The sequence below is a fragment of the Mastomys coucha genome, unplaced genomic scaffold (genome assembly GCF_008632895.1).
Source record: "Mastomys coucha isolate ucsf_1 unplaced genomic scaffold, UCSF_Mcou_1 pScaffold22, whole genome shotgun sequence".
Taxonomy (NCBI): Eukaryota; Metazoa; Chordata; class Mammalia; order Rodentia; family Muridae; genus Mastomys; species Mastomys coucha.
This window is the reverse complement of record NW_022196905.1, coordinates 160,311,570-160,330,213: the sequence shown is the minus strand read 5'-3', so window position 1 is coordinate 160,330,213 and position 18,644 is coordinate 160,311,570. Positions and strand designations below refer to the sequence as shown.

Genomic DNA, 18,644 nt, shown 5'->3' with positions numbered 1-18,644 from the left:
AACACATAAGCATGTGTGGGGTGTCCGGTCCCACACAGTGAAGCACGTGTTGGGTGTCCTGTTTGACATGGTGAAGCATGTGCTGGATGTCCTGTCCTGTCCTACACAATAAAACATGTGTGGGGTGTTCCTGTCTCACCTGATACACACGTGATTCATTGTACAGTACTACATAGCCCCAATCCATTCTGCCGAGGACATCACTTTGGTGAACAATCCCTTCACAGGAGCTTTCTCAAAAGTTATTTAAATAAATAAATATGTTAACATCAAGTACTCCTACAATAGCTACCTAAGTCTTTGATGACGTCACTTAGAAAAAAAGTAACATAAATAAGAATCATCAAAGCAGAACATGGTGTTGTACATGTAATACCAGCCTTCAGAAGCCTAAGACAGAAGAAAGACCGCTTCAAGGTTAGCCTGAGCCTTATAATAAAGTCACTCTCAACAAACAAAACATTATCAAGTAATGTTAGTAAACCAGTCCCACTGGCAAGCATGTGCGCTTTAACTCTAACACATCTCTAATTAAAGATTTTTTCTTTGACCCTTCATTTCTCTTCTAAATCCAGGCTGTCAGGATTCCAGCTGCCTTCCTCCATCGTGAGCACCGGGTCCCTCCTCACGCTCTGGTTCACCACGGACTTCGCAGTGAGCGCCCAGGGTTTCAAGGCCATGTATGAAGGTAGGAGGCGGTGGCCCTTGGCATAGTGCTCACCTACCTGTTAAATGCTGCTGTGAGAGACTGATGCAGATGCAGATGCAGATTCGTTGTATAGAGGAAGTACATGGCTGTTCTTTAATACATTGGCAAGAGGATACATCACTGTCTCCTGTGTCTGCCAAAGAACTAGCAAAAAGCATGCTTTTGGTCCTTTGGCCTGAACTTATAAATCAGATTGTTTTGTTGACTACAGTGGTAACAGCTGAGGGTTACACATATAAATTTGGTGGGGCTGCTTCATCTTAAAGTAATTGTTTTTTAACCCAGAAGTGTCTTGTTAAAGTGTTTCCTCAGCAGTACTGGGGCTGAAGTAAGATGGTCTCATGTAAGGAGGGATTTTTACCAAAGTTAGAATTTTTAGTTTAGAAATTAACTTGGCCTCACTCTTGTTTGTCTATGGCAAAGCAGTGGGATTTTAGTTTTGTGCCTGACGTGAGATTTGGGGTTCTATACTTTCTGATGTTGCTGTCAGTTCTAAGGTGTTTTGGAGCAGACATAACAGAAGAGTGGGCTTTGGTTAAGGAAACGATTGTCTCTGTTAGATTTGAAGTAATTGAACTGGGTATCTGTGAGCATGAGGCCTAAGGTGTGTTTAATTCAGTTTGGCATAGAGGTATTTAATTTTCTTTCATGTATACTACAAGAGTGATCATTTGTAAGTTACCTAAACTCTGGTGACTATGCATTAAGGAAAGTGAATTGTAGGTGGAACCATTAGTCACTGACTTTAGGTTATCCACTCGGTTTGCTTTACATGTGTTATGGTTTGCTCTAATACTGAGTACATGTGTGTATGTTCTTTGTGGAAAGTTCAACCCTATACTTGGTTAATTAAACTGAACTTAGTTTGAATGTAGTTAACTGGTTGCAACAGGTTATATGATAGTATACTATAGTGTAATACAACCACATGGAGCTGTACAAAGACTTATTAATATTTTTAACTCAAGTGACCCATGAATTAATGCTGTAGGTACAACCTGCTCTGCCAGACTCATTTGTGAGGCCACTACACTTTTAGATAAAGCAGTGTCAGTTTCTGGAGAGGTATAAACACTGTTGAGTGTGTGACTGTCAAAAAGAAGCAAAGTCTACGGACAGCAGCAGGCTGATTTATGGCCAATGGTTGGATTAACTTTTTTTATTAATTATTTTGCTAACATTTCAAATGTAGACATTTGTCCTCCTTTCTGGTGTGTCCTCCACAATTCCCCACCTTCACCCTCCCCTTTGCCTCTGAGAGGTTTAACTTTAAAATTCAGTTACAATTGCCATTTTCCTTCAAGGTCTGAACCACAGATCTTTTGCACGACACAGAACATCTCCACATCAGTGAGTTTGTTTCCTCTGAGCTTACTTGCTTCTGTGTTTTTAGAGGATATCTGTTCCAAGGGTAGACAATGTGTCCAAGTCCTGGAATCCTAGCAATTTTATTCTTTCCTGACTAAGCCCAAGTGCATATCCCATGTATTTCTCTGACTAAGCCCATGTGCATATCCCATGTATTTCTCTGACTAAGCCCATGTGCATATCCCATGTATTTCTCTGACTAAACCCATGTGCATATCCCATGTATTTCTCTGACTAAGCCCAAGTGCATATCCCATGTATTTCTCTGACTAAGCCCATGTGCATATCCCATGTATTTCTCTGATTGCCAGTAGCTAGTGTAGAAACCTTTGGAGTTGAAAGATGGCCACGTGCCCCCTTTGATCAAATCTCCCTGCTCTGCTGTGGGTTTTATTCATTGTCATGAAGGATGATAATATAGTTTTAACATATTGATGAATTTTTTTTCTGTTAGAAAGTATTTCATGTTTGCATCAGGATTTATCCTAAGGAAATATAACTGGAAAAGTACATAGATATATGTTAACTTGGATCTGCTTTCAGAATATGTAAAGATGTTTTTATAAGTTATATTTCAAATGGTTAATAATTTTTCTGATAATTACCAAAAAACACATCAGAACTAATTTTGAAAAAATAAGTATTTGTGGAACATGCAAATCTATCATCAACAAACCCAATTTTATGTAATACTCAATATCTGAATATAATCATTATTTATCACTGCATATCAAAGACTTTTACAAACTTGATAGAAGAGTACAGATGGGAGAAGTTATTGAAAAGAGAGCAGAGCTCTCACTGACAGCTCCCCTACTTCATTGATACCTCAAGCCCTCCAAGGCAAATTTGGGGAGTGCATAGGACAGGAAATATATATCTGCATGAGGGAAGGCAGAGTCAGTATGGTGACCAGAAAGACAGCTACAGCAGTTTCCAATGTGTGATTTACATTATTTTTTTAAAAAAATAATGTAGATTTTCTTTTACTCTAGTACTTGCTGTTTTGAAGAAACAACACATAGTAATTTCTACTAAGGAAACAATCTAATTAATGTTAATCTAAACACTTAAAAATGTTAATATAGTATCCAAGATATTTAATGGAAATTGAATTTAGATAAAAGTACTAAATTAGCTATTAAAGCATTTCCCTGTGGTCCTTAAAGTAGCACTGCTTTCCTAAATTAGAATTTCTTTACTATTAACAGATTGCTGCTTAAAATTTTAATTAATATTCACTAGCTTGGAATGAGGAAATTGTCCAAAGTTCTAAGATCTGTCAAAAAATGAGATAACCTTGGCAGTGGTCTTAATGTGGGCATGGAATGCATGATTTTTTGGCTATGCTTTCATATAAGCCTTATTTATGTAAATTATCATTTGTACATGAGGAAATTAAGCAACATAATGAATGTGGAAACAACAAGATAAATATTCCAATTAATGCATTTAGTCACTGAATTTAACATTGTAATCCTAATGAAGTATTTATGAATTTCTTCCTAAAGTTGTCCACATGAAGTATTTCCTTAAAGGTGCTCTTTTGGAACTTCTTAGCAAATAAGTTTATAGAATATTATAGAAGCAAACCATGGATTTTAACTGATAAGTACAGAAAAAATTGAGCCAGTAATTCAAAATTATCATCTTGTCAGGTATTATTTGCTCCATCTATGGACCAAACAATTAGTATACTTCTATTTAATAAATTTCTAATGAGACACAAAGCTTATGTTACTTGTAATGAGTTCTAAGAAATTCTGACATTTTTGTCTTAAAATAGTTAAATTGATTAACATCACACTATACCCATGTATACACACATGCACACACACACACACACACACACACACATATGGTGGTAGATGGTAGATGAAAGACATAAATTAGATATATAGATATATGGTGGGTAGGTACATCAATAATGTATAGATAAATAGGTACATGAATATGTAGAAAGGTAGGAGACAAAAAGAGGATAGATTAAAATGTGGGTGAGAGATAGTTGTAAGAAAAATGCATCACAGAGGATAGATAAAGGATTGGTATACAGATTATCTATTGCACAGATGATAGATAGATTATTGCCACACAGATATATGATAAAATATTTATAGATAAATGATTGATAAATACCAAAAGGATAGATATACAGATAGCTGGTAGAAAAGTAGATGACAGATGATCACAGCAAGGTAAATGTATCACAAATAACAAACAGATGATATATAAATAAATAACAGGGAGATAACGGATAGATGATAGGTGGATGCAAGGATGGATAGATGTGGTGGAGAGAGATAAATATATGGCTCACTAGTGATAAGTATTGAGGTAGATAGGACAATAAATAGAGAAATAGATGTGTCTATTATTGTATAATGTCTTAAGTGTGTTTTCAAATCTATCCTCACAATGATTCTGCAAGTGAAATAAAATTACCTGTTACTATCATTTAAATTTGATGGAGCAGTGACTAAAATTGTTTCTTTTTTTTCCCCCAAATTCCACTGTGTTGCTCAGTGTCAGCAGAGTTAAGCCCACATCTGCTTATCTTTAGAAGCTGCAATTCTCAAAGACTGCTTATCCTCCAGATGTTAAAGATAGGCATGAGACTGTGTGTACCAAAGACAAGCACATGCACAAAGCACCCATGTGCAATATGTTCATGTTTATAAAGATACTGTACGAGCAAGATCCAGTTCTTAGACATTAGGGCCTAAGAACTCACTCATCTCAGACGATGTGTCTCAGTGCAGAAGAACACTGTCTGCTATAAGAAGACCCAGGTTCACTTCTTAGCACCCATATCAGGCATTTCAGAGCTGTAACTCCAAGTCAAGGAGTTCTATGCCATCTTCTGGCCTCTGTGGGCACTGCATTCACAGGTGCACAAACCCATTCACATACGTTTAAATAAAAATAAGTCTTTAAAATGTGGGATTTTTAGAGGTCTCATTTTTTTTTTCTCTGCTTGTTTACAAAGCTCTCACTGGGTACTTTACAGCTATCTAGCACTACACTGTAATAATAATGATAATGGTGTAATAATAATAGTAGTAGTAATAATAATAATAATAATAATAATAATAATAATAATAATAATAATGCTGAATTGGGCTCTTCCCAAGGACTAACCAAATAGAGGAATACATCCTGGAGTGTAATTCAAAGACTCAGGAGATAAGTGTCTGCTAGTGCCATGCCTTGAATGTAGGTCTGAATAAGCATACATGGTAAGAGAACCTTTCTGCATAAGGAAGAAACATGCACAAGGAAGCTGAAAAAAAAATTGGATGATCTTATTTGAGGTTTGTGTGTGAATGAAAAGAAGGTAGGGTTGTATAACTGGTTTTCAGGCTTAACCTGAGGGAACTGCTAGCCCACCTGAGCACGCCAGCTGTGAGCTGAATTTATACTGCCTCATCCTTGAGGCAGCCAACTCACACTTAGAGCCTTAGTGGACACTCGAGCTTCTTTTCACTATACTGTAAAATACAGGGAGGAGCTTGGTCGGATATGTTAATGACATTTAGCCCCACAGGTCAGAAGTTGAGACAGAAGTAATGTCTGGTGTATAACTGGGTAATAGAATGACTATGGCCAGCAACATATCGTACATGGTTATCGGTCTCTGCCTTTGAAATATTTGATTCTATGTACAAACTATGTGCAGAAGGGGACATGTATTCTTTTCCCCAGTGACTCTCCTGTATCTCTGTAACAGTTTCAGTGGCTTGCAAGGCATTTTATATGTTGCCTCTTCAGGCCTTGTTTCTCTGCATTTCTGCATTCTTTTATTTTTTGTTTGTTTGTTTGTTTTTGTTTTTTGTTTTTTGGAAACTGGTTCCTCTATGTAACCCTGGCTATCCTGGAACTCACTCTGTAGACCAGTCTGACCTTGAACTCAAAAATCTGCCTGTCTCTGTCTTCCAAGGGCTAGGGTTAAAGGCATGTGCCACTACTGCCTGGCTTAGGAGTAACAATTGAGGCTAAAATGTGAATCATAGGTATTTACTACAGAGTCAGTATTATTTTAAATAACTGGGAATGTGGGTTTTGACAATTTCCACCACATAAAAATCTGTGTCAGGTAATGGGTATGTTAAATATTATTTGTTTTATTTTATTATAATACAAAGTATACAAGAAACAAATGAGCCCCCTCATACCCCTCAACCTGTATGTTGGTAGGTAGCAATTTGAAATTAAATTATTCATCAACTCTAAATCAGTTTTAACAACTAGTTTATTTTCTAACCCTTTCAGACCTGAAAACCTGTTAGCGAACATGACCGTTGAGCATGTAGATAGAATCTTCTCTGGTTAAGATGGCTCTCTCTCAGAGTATATACAATCACTGGAATGCTTTAAAAATAAAGTATTTCTATACCCTGCAATATAGACACAAAAAAATCTGTGTGGAATGGCCAGCTTAATTCAAGTCACCAAATTAAACCCTTATCCACAGGAAAAGAGCTTGTGCCCACTTGGTCACTTATCACACAATCATTTCCCTGTGCAAAACTGTGACATTTTCATCTACCTCTCAACTCAAACACAGGAAGGTGGCTTTCACAACACAGCACAGCCCTATGATTCCCAGGATCAATAGACAGCCTTCTCTGGGGCAGGTTGGGCTTTTTGCACTGAGTCTTGCCTTCTGACACTGCCTGGCTTTCACATCCCTCAAGGGAACATTTCTTGTCAGAGTGTCTTCAGGGCTGGAATCATAAAATGTAGCTACATATTGGCCCTGCATGAGCCATGCTGCACCTTTCTTGAGAACTCCAGTACTTGTGTTTATCTGCAGGCAGAAATTACCAGACTCAGTCTGAATTATGGTGTGGACCAGGAGGAATCAGCAGAGGAACTAGGGCACCTGTCTGAGGAGTATGATTGCGTGGAGAAAATAGCTTCTTTCTGTAGTCAGCTCATCCTTTTAGCCATCTTCAGATTATGACAGGAAAGGCACACCCAGAGAGAAGCTCCCAGCCACTTCTTCTGACTTAGGTGCTGGGGGCAGGGAGGGTCATACCAAGTTCCTCTTGTCAGTTCTTGACAGCCCATGCAGGTCTCTGTAGCAGGCAGAGTTGGTCGTTCTCCAGCTTTGTTCATCGCAACTCAGACACCTCTGCCTCTTTGGTAAGGGGGTTCAACACCAGGCATATTAGGAGCACAGTTCCAAAGTTCCGCTGCAACATTTGACAATGCCACATAAGCTCAGCTAGAGCCCTCAGACCTTTAGGCATGTGCTGACCAACAGACAACAGGCTTAATGTTCTACCACAGTGAGAGAATATTTAAAAAGAAATGATGATCTTAACTGTTGGGATTATAACAACTGAAGAAGCCACAGATACAGATAAATGGATGTTGCGGTAATTCTCCAACTCAAATATACCCGGCAATATTTCTTTCTAAAAGTTCAGTTTTAAGACAGCCAGGTTATGGGAAGAGGGGATAGCGGGCAGTGAAACAAAAACAAACAAACAAAAGCAGCCTGTGAAGACAGGCTTCTGGGAACCTCTGTTTCCTGTATTTCTCATGGATGGAGAAACAGTGAAAACGGTTTGTGTGGTTCCGTGTTCCCAGAAGTACAGAGCCACCACAGAGCTGTGTCCTCCTCAACACCAGAGCCTGATCCTGGGCCTGCAGCTGGCTCCAGTGGAGTCCTTCCTGAATGGGTGGCCTCATAGCTCATAAGCCTGAACATTTAGCATCTGGTTCAAATTTTATTCTTTCTCCCTTTTTAGACTGAGAATCCTAAAACATTTCTAGCTGCTACCAACCACGACTTTTATGCTTGACTTTGTGGGTGTGCAAGATTCTCTGAGAAAATAAAAGATATTCCTTAGACGTTATGAAGCCCTGAGAAGTGCTGTACTTAGTGAAGGACCAGAATACTCCATTGATTGATGCATGTTCTACGATCCTGTGGCAGTTTAGCTGATAGTTGTCATTTATTTTATCTTATTTCTGTGGTTACAATACCCAGTTCAAGTAGGTGTGCAAAAGACTACAGTATATCTCATGTACGACACATTGGGAAAGACAATAACATTAACATCAGTGAAGCTAGGATGGTCCTTGCAGAGTGTAATTTATTAGTGTGAACTTTGACTTCAGACATTTGTCTTATGCACTTATCTGGTGAGGGAGAATCAGCTCTGTGTAATAGAAAATCTACTTTCTATCTCAGTAGAAATAGTCTATCTTCAGTTCTTCAGGAGAGATGCTATTGGTGATGTCATGTGAGACACTGGTTTTTTTCTCCTAGCAACTACCACATACATACACACATGTATGTGCACAGTAGTATGTATCCATGAATTCATGTACTCATGGGCATGTACACATATACATGCACATACTGCAAACATACATGTTCACTCTCACAAACACATACACGCTCACACATACACCTGTACACACATATACACACGTGCCTGGATGTGCATGCATTTACACATGCATTCTTTCACAAAGGTACACATGCTCACACTGTGTATACATTTCTCACATTCATATATGCTTTCTCTCTCTCTTTCTCTCTCTCTCTCCCTCTCTCTCTCTCTTTCTCTTCCTCTGGTGCACTCCATACACTTTTCTTTCCTGCAGCATCATCTGAAAAGAAAAGGGCTCTTTATTGTTCTAGTTTTGAAGAGAGTTAGTTTTTGTCTTCTGTGCATACAACGGCCTGGGGTCTGTGGGATGGGCGGCTACATCAAAGAAGCTTAGTAAAAGTGTTCATGGATGCCTGAAGAAGCATGCAAGCACCTCTGTATGCTCTGGCACTTGTGCCTCTTCCTGAAAAGACTTGTGGCTATGTTGTAGTACACGAAGGTGCCTGAATGTTCAGGAGAGCTTAGCCAAATGCTGGCACTGTGAATCTATGTTACCATTGGTCTTGAAGTCATCAGCAAGAGCCTGGGCTTGTTCTGCCCTAAATGCACACCCCTCAGCTCACTACAACAAGCATTGATAACATTAAAAAATGAAAACCATAAAGCCAGAGATTTCTGAAGATGATGTGAACATTAATATTCTTGAATAGACCTCTGGCTCTTAACTGGAAATTGCATGAAAGTGAGGCCAGGTAATTAAACGTCCTTTGATACAGTCATTATTTTAAATGGTTGAGTTACTAAATTCCCAAACCAGTGCTGTATCTGATTTCCTTTTAATTTAAGAGAAAACAGTGTATACTCACTAAACCCATGCTCATAGATAGCAGGAATCTATTAAAAGAAGCAGTAAAAACCAAGATGATTCAGTAGAAAATTCATCCTCAAAATCATCACTCAGCAACAAATAAGCAAATGGGGCACATTATGCTCCCAGCCCCAGTTCATAATTAATTCTTTTCTTTCTTACCATATTTAATCTTAACTATAATGTAAACTTGAACCCTTATAAACATGTGTCTCCAATGCTTTTCTGTTTGCTGGTTTTGTTAACTTTCCTCAAACCACTCGTTTCTGTTGCAAACAAATTGCTTCTAGCTTTGCTATGGACAGATGAACAACATTTAACAATACATAATCACAGGTAGTGTTTCAAAATTAAAATATGCCATTATTTAAAATGTACCTTATATGCAGCAGAGAAAGAGTGGCACTTCCAGTTCATTTCTCTCTTGTTTTAATTCTTTGTCCTTAATGGGAATCTCAGTGGCAATTAGATAACCTTGTGCATCTAAGCACCAGCAAGCTCTGGCTGTTCTGACACTGGAGATGAAAAATGTTTGATTTCATTATTTAAATGTGTGCATGTGGGTGAGGCTTTGGAATTTGATGTTGGGTTTCATCTCATTTCCCATCTATGGTAAATGTGGCCACTGGATAAGTAAAACCTTTATTACTTAGTTTCCTTGTTTGTTAAATAAATATATAGCACCTGTCTCAGCATGTGTCTTACTTAGCTGATTCTGTCACTTCTGCAGAGAAAGCTTGGAAGGGCCTCATTGGCTGTAGCATGGTCCCTTCTAATGGGAGCCCTGTGTGGTATTCTGTAATGCTGTTCTTTTTGTATTGATGTTCTCATTGGTGTCTGTCATGAGATACTCCATGATCCCCTCTTCCTCCATGCCTGTGTTTGCTTTGCATGGCTTGAAAGGTTGCACAAACTTTTCTAAGTGAATTCAAAGAATGCGTGTGCCTGCTGACATGCTGAAAGTTTTCCAATCAGCCGGCATCTTGTGTATCTTGGCTAAGGTTACTTCACTAGTGTTTGTGAATCTCATTTCATGTAGATTTTTTTCCTTGCTGATGTTCTGCTATTGATTTACCCATTTCTGTCTTCTAAAAATAACAAGAACATAAGATAGAAGTCACTGAGCACAGGGGGAGTGCCATTCCACACTTGATTTCAGCTAGAGATGGTTAGTTGAGGTAATAGAAAAGCAAGAGGTTGACATCAGTGCGAATCAGGCAAGGAGAGGATGTGGACATTGTTCAACTGGAAAGAAAAAAGGAAAGTTGATCATGCTGAAAGTAAATACTTGATACTGCACCTGAATTAAACCCTGAGTCTCACAGCTCAACTAAGCTCATGTTACTTTACATGATAATTAAAAGTTTCTCTCCTTTAAAGGGCTGTTGGTAAAGCATGCTCATACTAAATTAAATATAGTCATCTGATAACCATAGCTTGCCATGGACTTTAGACATTCTAAATTGGGCTTTATCTTTCTCTTCTGGTATCTAGCTAAATAGCAATTGAAATGTTTCTTTTGATTATAGAATCTATAATTCAGTCCACAAGGATTTGTATATTATGTCTGTTTGTTTACTTCTCCCTAGTACGTATACTAATTTTCCCTGTTGATCCTGAGGCCCAAACATCAGAGTCACTGTGCTTCTCATGTATATACTTCAGGCTTGATATTTTGAAATGTGTCTATGCCTATTGATGCCTGTTCAGACACTGACCACCTTCAATCATTTATTTATTTTCTCCTTTTATTCAGCAAGAGAATAACCACCTATGATCCCATTTGACAGTAGGTATGGACCTGAGCTCTCTGAGGCTCATATTCTAAAGTATATCAGGATATCTACTGCTTCACACAGATAAGACACTGATTCTCTTATAGAACCTAAGAAGGTTCCATGTAGGGTTGCACCATGAATTTACATGCATGCATTTCATCAGTGGTTATTACACTTTATAGATTTATTTATTTATTTAATTTATTTATGTATTTATTATAAGTACACTGTAGCTGTCTTCAGACACACCACAAGAGGGCATCAGATCTCACTACAGATGGTTGTGAGCCACCATGTGGTTGCTGGTATTTGAACTCAGGACCTCTGGAAGAGCAGACAGTGCTCTTAACCACTTAGCTATCTCTCCAGCCTGGTTATTACATTTTAATTGTGTACTTCTCATCACAGTCCTTTGAGCTTGGAGGGGTACTGTAAATCTCAATAGGAAATTCTGTCAATTGTGCCCAAATATTGGTCAGAATAGTAGGTACCTGCAGTGAAATTTTACTTATCTTAATTATACAAATCATTCTCTTAAAAGTTAATAATGTAAGCTACAGATAAAACATGATGGCAGAATGCTTGCCTGCCATGTGCAAAGTTTTGGGTTCAATTCCAAGCACCAGCAAAAAATATGATCATGGAGAGTTAACAGAATAAGCTAAAATACTTTTATCAACTAATATACAGAGTCTGGACTTTCCAGGCAGTCTCAGGGGTTGTTTGAAGCATTTCCTAAGAGACATTAAGTGTGAGTTTTGTATATGACCTTGTACTTCTTTCATACCTTGGAGAGAAGGAGGAAAGCCACTGCTGTAGGAGGTTCAAGCTGCAACATGGACTTGTGTGTTCCAGACATGCCTTTGGTTTCATGGAAATGAAATATATCCCCAGCTTAGGTTCTGTTTTCCAATCAGGCATATATTTTCAAAAACATGTTTTTTAAATATTAGAATGCTGGGATGCAAAACTGCATTTGGGGAGGAGAGTGGGCTAGAGAGTGGACAGCTGGTGTGTGGGATATCTGAGAGTCCTGCAGTTCTGTGGGACGTGGGAGGGAAAGAAACTGGAAGCTGTAGCTAAAGGCATTTCACCACCGGGAGTGTTGTCTGTCTTAGTGTGGTAGGGTTTCAACACTTCCCGTCTCAGGCTTCAGTTTCTGAGGCTTCACACTTGTTCAGAGCCATCCCATATGCCGCACTACAGACATGTACACCAAAAAGTCTGGATTCGCTTTATTTCGGAAGGAATCCTTGGCTCCATAAACCATGGGCAAAGCCACATGGCATGATGACTGTAGCTGCACTGAGTTTGTAATTGTGAGAAGTTTGAACATTTTATTAGATACTCCTGAAAAATTAGTGAGGCAACTTTTCATTCATGTGATTCTGTATAAAATTAGCACCATTTGTTCTCAGCCTAATGAGAGTTGCATTATGCACAACCTTTATATCTTGCAGAATGCCACGTTACAATGTTACCCACGTAGGTAGCATTTGAAACATCCTATCAGCTGTACTTTTGTCACACTTAATGCAGCTGTTTGTCTCCATTTCCAGGTTCCCAACAATTTGCCATCTCACATGTTAAACTACAGGGACTCTAGCATAGCTTTGCAAAACATAGCATCCGTGTTAATTCTCATTCTGTCCTGAAACTATTACAGCTGGGCACTTATTGTTTCTGAAGCAATGTTTTCCTATTACTCTGACTTCTACCTGTAGAACGGAGCTAGACTGGGCACACCCAGGTTGGGGATGTCATAAATATGTTCCCCACGTCCTTGGGGGTTAGTTCTAGCTGTTGACTACATTTCTGCCCAAAACGGAATCACAGCTGATATTTGTATACTCCTAGATGAAGGAGATACCCCAGTAAAAAACTGTGAAGACAGGTCCCGTGGTTACAGGGTTACTTGGACAATTGATCTTGCTGTCTTCATCTTTCCTGGGAAGCAGGCTCTCCATCCCTTTTTCTGTTTGGCTTCACTCATTTTTTTAAATGTATTTTTCATTTATTCTTTAAGAGTTTTCATGCATGCTTATAGTATATTTTTATCACATCCATTCCTCACTCTCCCATTATGGTTCCTTCAAGGGACTCTCGTGTTCCTTGATCCCCACTTACATGTATTCTTTAAAATAACTCATTGAAGTTCAGTTATCTCTGCTCATATGCACAGGGATGCTCACCCATGCAGTAGAGCATTGACCACCTACCAGGGCCCACACCCTTAAATTAACAACAGCAGTCTGGCCATCCCTCTTTCAGTAGCCATTAGCTGCCTAAGAAGCCATTTAGTCATAACTGAGGCCTGGCAAGCCCTGTGCCTTTCCACCTGACCTCTCTACTTACATCCTCTGGAGAGGATGGACCCCACCTGAATTTTCAGAGTAGTAATGTCCTCCAGCCACCCTGATAGTCTCCTGTGCCTACAGGCATCAACTTTCTGAGGTATCTTCTTCAGACACCAGATGATTCAGAAGTTTGAGTGAATCAACTTTTTTCTTATTTCATGGAGCAGTACACACTTCCCCTGATTTTAGTGGGTGCACAGACCCTGTTCAGAATCCACTACTGAAGTATGCAGAAGATAGATTAGCAGGGCTGTACTCACCTTGAATGTCTAAACCCAGGTTCCCAACTGGCTCACTCTTGTGTTTTCCCTTCAAAGGAACACTGACCATCCACCATCATCACACTGGGACAGTAGGCTCAATGTGTTCCTTCAGCTTCTTAGGGACCTGGGGAGTTGTTTTAGTATTTAAATAGTACTTGCTGCATAAGCTAGAGGCCCAGAGTTCACATGGCCAGAAGCCACATAAATGTCAAGTGTGCAGGGCACCTCACCTGTTACTGTAGAGACAGTGTGTCCCACAGCAAATTAGTAAGGGAGACTAGAATTATGTGAGATCTGAGTTCTATGACAAACCTTACTTCAAAACACAAGCTAGAGAGTGATCCAAGAAGATTGTCCACATTACCTAGAGCTCTCTATGGGCACATATATGTGCATACATATTTTCCTGCCCACACAGATATCCATGAAAAGAAAAAGGAAATAAACTTTACAGAGTGATAAAATTCCTTTCTTCTACCTCACTACTTACATAGAAAATGGAGAATAAAAGACTTATCAAGAGGGATGTGGTGACTAGAATGGAATACTTAAAAGGTGTAGTAGAGTGATCAAGTTTCATATGGTATTTAGTGGTCATTGTACTTCCCTTGATTAACAACTATGAGCCCAACCTTGTATGCATTGTATTACTTTCAAGAGCATATGTGCTCAGATTCCCTGGCAGGGCTTACATAGGTCACAGGTCACTTTATGGTCTAAGACCACATAAGGGAAAAACACCTACTTAGTCTAGCTAAACTGTGATATCTATAGCTACATTCTCCACCATCTGACAGATGTTGGGGTCTTCTGCAAACTGAATTAGTGCTGCCATTTCACTAATACACCACAAATAGAATTGCTAGCATTGTCTCCCGCAGGTGGCTCTAACAGATTCCATTTAACTGCATCGCCCCTGTGCTCCTCATGGCTGTGCAGTTACAAGGCAGGCGTGGGAACAGCAGACATCACTCCGAATACTAATTGAAGCAACAACACACTGCTCAGAAAATCACTGCTTATGAGCGAAGAAGATGGTGCTTACAGGTACCTAGCCAGCCTGACTCCTTCCTGAGGTGCCACTGGGGTCCATGGACCCCTGTGGCCAAGAGTTTAAGGCACTGAATGCAAAGGTAGCTGAATGTATTGTTCATAGTTTTTGACATGCTAATTCTAAGAGGGTTTACATGATAAAGCATAGACATACACACTGCTATGTGGAGTTTATCCATGAGAAAGGTGTTGTATTTTGGACCCATGCATGCGTGGGTCCTTCAGATGACTTCTTGTGGGATTTGGTTCACTGCTTGTACCAGATCATCAGGCTCAGTGGCAAAACCATCATCTACTGAGCCACCCATCATCTTACACTGCCTGCCACAGTATAATGCATTGCTTGGCAAAACTATTTTTCTTGACTTCTAGGGCATGAACTTACAAACACTTTTTGTGCAGTATACTCTAATTTCCAAGTATTGACATAAAAAGATTTGATTAAATGGGACACAGATATTTCACAAGACTTAATTTTCCCTTTTAAACCATGGGAATTAAAATCCTCACTTTGTAAATGCAAGCCATGGTGTGGGCAGCTGGGCCATGTGCACACAACTAAGAAGTCACGTGTGTTAGAATGTTAAGCCATTTCTTTCTCTCAGAAAATTGAGAAGCCAAACACATCATGGCTAAAGCCTGGTGGTGGGCTATTCCTCAGATACCCCACGATCATCCTTTTTCTCTGACTTCCTCAGAACACAGGGCATGCTGACCCTAAGCAAGTACCTTTAAAGAAAGCACTCTGGGTGGCTTTGCCTGTTCTGTAGATGCCAACAGAGGAAGTACAGCCCACATTCTCTGTAAACGTTTTACATAAATGTGTTCTATTCAAGAACATCCTCAGAAATTAAATAAATGTTAAAATGAAAGTACAATGCTCTTCTTGATTGTTAGACAGTGAAGCTGAAGAGGACTTTGTAAAATCCTGACTATTCCAATACCCGGTGTATGTCAGAGAGACCTTGTGAGCCTTGCCTCTATCTCGTTTTTTTTTTTTTTCAAGACAGTCCTATTTTTTTCCTCTTCAAGATGTGTACCCTCCTATGGGGCCCCCATGATATTGATCCAAGATGGAGACATCTCACTGTCTTATCCCTTGTTCCCTATGACCACAGAGGTCACTGCAGTCGAAGCTATCCATAGCGCTTGACTTGGCCTCACAAGCAGAAATATGTGGGTCTGTTTAAATACCTCAAGTGGTCTCTTCCTTGATGTGAAAACTTTTACCTTGTCTTATTGTATCTGGTTTTGTCCTGCTTAGTTGTTGTCTCTTGGATGCCTGATCTTTTCTGGAAAGGAAATGGGGAAGAAGTAAATCTAGGGAGAGGTAATGTATGTGGGGGTAGCTGACTAGGAGGAGTGGAGGGAGGGGAAATTGTGGTTGGAATGACATCTAAGAGAGAAAGAAAGACAGGGACAGGGATGTTTTGGGTAGTGTCCATGTCACTGAGACTGTATCAAACCAGCAAAGGAGGGGCTGGGGAGAGGTGAAGCAGTGCTAGGATGCAGGTTGAAGTGTACACCAGCATGGCTAGGTTCTGCTGGCAAACAGAGAACCTTGAATCACAGCTCTGCATTGAGGAGGCCCAGTAGCAAGGAGGTTTGCAGTGAGGATTCTGGAATTTTGACTTCTTTGAAAACACAGAAGTATTATAAGAAAATGTTTTTGTTTTAATCCCAGGTGTGGGGATACGGGGCTGCTTCACAGCAGCGGCTTATGATTTTCCACGTGCTCTAGCAGAAGTATGCTTTTTGTCAGCTGCAGACTGTGTAGTGTTCAGAGTTCTGGGAACTTTTCAAAGGGTACATAAATGCTAGAGCCCTGATGGGTAGGTTGTGTAGTTGTTGGTTGTTCAGGGTTGTGTTTATTAGTAGTCAGAGTCAAAGAAAAAGAAACAAGAAGAAAGAAATTAGACTCACAGATCTCTCTCTCTATGTTGTGTCTCTGTCTCTCTCCCCTGTCTCTCTCCCCCTACCCCCTCTCCTATCCTTTGTTTTTTAATCTAGTGATAGGGGGTGAAACTGAGAGGATAAAATATTGAAAAAAGTAGAACCTACTAAGTAGCAAAGACAAGTTACAGGGTTTTCAGGGTATTAAGAGCTCATGTTAGAAAAGACATTTTTTTTTCCTTTTTTGTTTTTTTTTTTTTTTTTTTTAAAGGCATAGAACAAATAGCTAAAGAGAAGGTGGAAGGATGGTTTGATTGACATGGCAGCAATGTTGCTCAGTCTAGATCGAGTGACCAAGGTCTGTGGTTTGGGACACATGGTGCTCAGCACTTTGGGATTTTCTTTTCTTTCTTAAAGACACTGAAACTGCAGTGGTTTTCAAATGAATGCCAATGTTTGCTAACTTACTTTAGATAAATGTTATTAGGTGTATTTTTGATAAAGTTGCAAATTTTGATTACCTTAAAACTTGTAGCACAAAGCTACTTAAAAGGGTACTTCTAGCCCTCTATGCTGAAATGTATTGTTTACATTAATATTAAACATTACCTCCACATTCTCACTGGAGACAAATACTAATTTAATTTGCTGATCATAGAATCCAATATTTTGATTGGGTAAACATGTTTGTATATTACTTACTGTGTTTTAGAAATTTTCTACAGTTAAGATATACATTAGACAACAGTAACACAAACATATCCCTGTGATCATGGCTCTTAATGTCAGTGAAGAGTTCCAGAGAAGTATGGAAGTATCATACAAGAGATGAAATTTGGAGTTAAATATGGTTTCTCAGCAAGCTCGTTTGGATTGCCAATAAAAACATAGCCCTCACATCTAGGGGAATATGAGAATATTTGTTCACACTCACAGGTAACTGAGTGACCATGGCCCAGAAACATAATCTCAGGTTATACCAAATAACATATTTAAACATGAAAGCAAAGAAGTGATTACTTGAGATTTTATTAGTTACATTAGAAAGAACATTGTAATTGACATTTACAATGAGCATTCTTTTTTTGTTTAGTTTTGTTTTTGTTTGTTTTTTTTCAGATTTATTGAAAATATGGTATAACAGATTAAACAGTCCCACATGGTGTTTTGAAATTCATCCCAACCGTAAGCTGAGTAACCTGAATGTTAGAGAGACTGCCATGGTCCAGAAGCTTGCATTTTTAGAGCTATCAGGCAGGTCTGAGATAGCAAAAGTGAGAGAACCTGCTATAAGCCACAGACACTAGCTAAGGAATGCCAAGAGCCTGGCAGTCATAGGCTAATAACAGACTTTTTAGGTTTTACCTGATAGTTGATAGGATGCTAGGCAGACACAGAGACCTCATGGACTCCAAATGTAGTTTTAGAAAAAACATTATCAATTTATGGAAGAAGGACAGTTGCCAACTTGGGTAGATCCCAGGAGCGGTCCATCCCTAGAGAAGGCACAATCAGATATGAAAACTGTAGGATCTATCCCCAGACATGGCACCGTCTAGTGGGAAAGCTCTGGGATTTTGTTTTTGCTTATTTTGGAATATGTTTTCATATTGGAGGCAATAGTCTTTTACAGATTGAAGGTTTGACAGAGGTAGATTTTGGATGATGCCAATGCTATGAGGTGGAGAACTTATCCAGAGGTGAAGAGATGGCTTGGAAGCAAGAAGATCAGTACATTTGCAGATCCTCTTGCTTAACATATATGGGGCTGAGACCAGGTCTGTGTCTAGGCCCTGGGAAGAACTGAAGAACAGAAGTCACATTTATTACAGGAAAGAGACTGGCACCAGAATCTAAGGACAATGGAGGCTTTCATGATGCCAGTGACATCACTGTAGGTTAGGACAGGAGTAGCTGGAGGGATGGGGCATTGGTTCAAGAGCCAAAGTCATTACCCTGAAAACCTGTGAAACAGGGTGAGGACAGGGCCATGAGGCAAGACAGG

General features: G+C 39.4%; 1 protein-coding gene across 4 annotated transcripts in view; it reads left to right on the top strand.

Moving 5' to 3' along the window:
• Csmd1 (CUB and Sushi multiple domains 1) overlaps nucleotides 1–18,644 on the top strand; it is a 1,620,113-nt gene that overhangs the window by 489,173 nt on the left and 1,112,296 nt on the right. For all 4 annotated transcript variants that reach the window (XM_031339198.1, XM_031339200.1, XM_031339199.1 and 1 more), the window contains one exon: nucleotides 576–688. In XM_031339198.1, coding sequence (XP_031195058.1) covers nucleotides 576–688 — 113 coding nt within the window. The remainder of the gene's footprint in view (nucleotides 1–575; nucleotides 689–18,644) is intronic.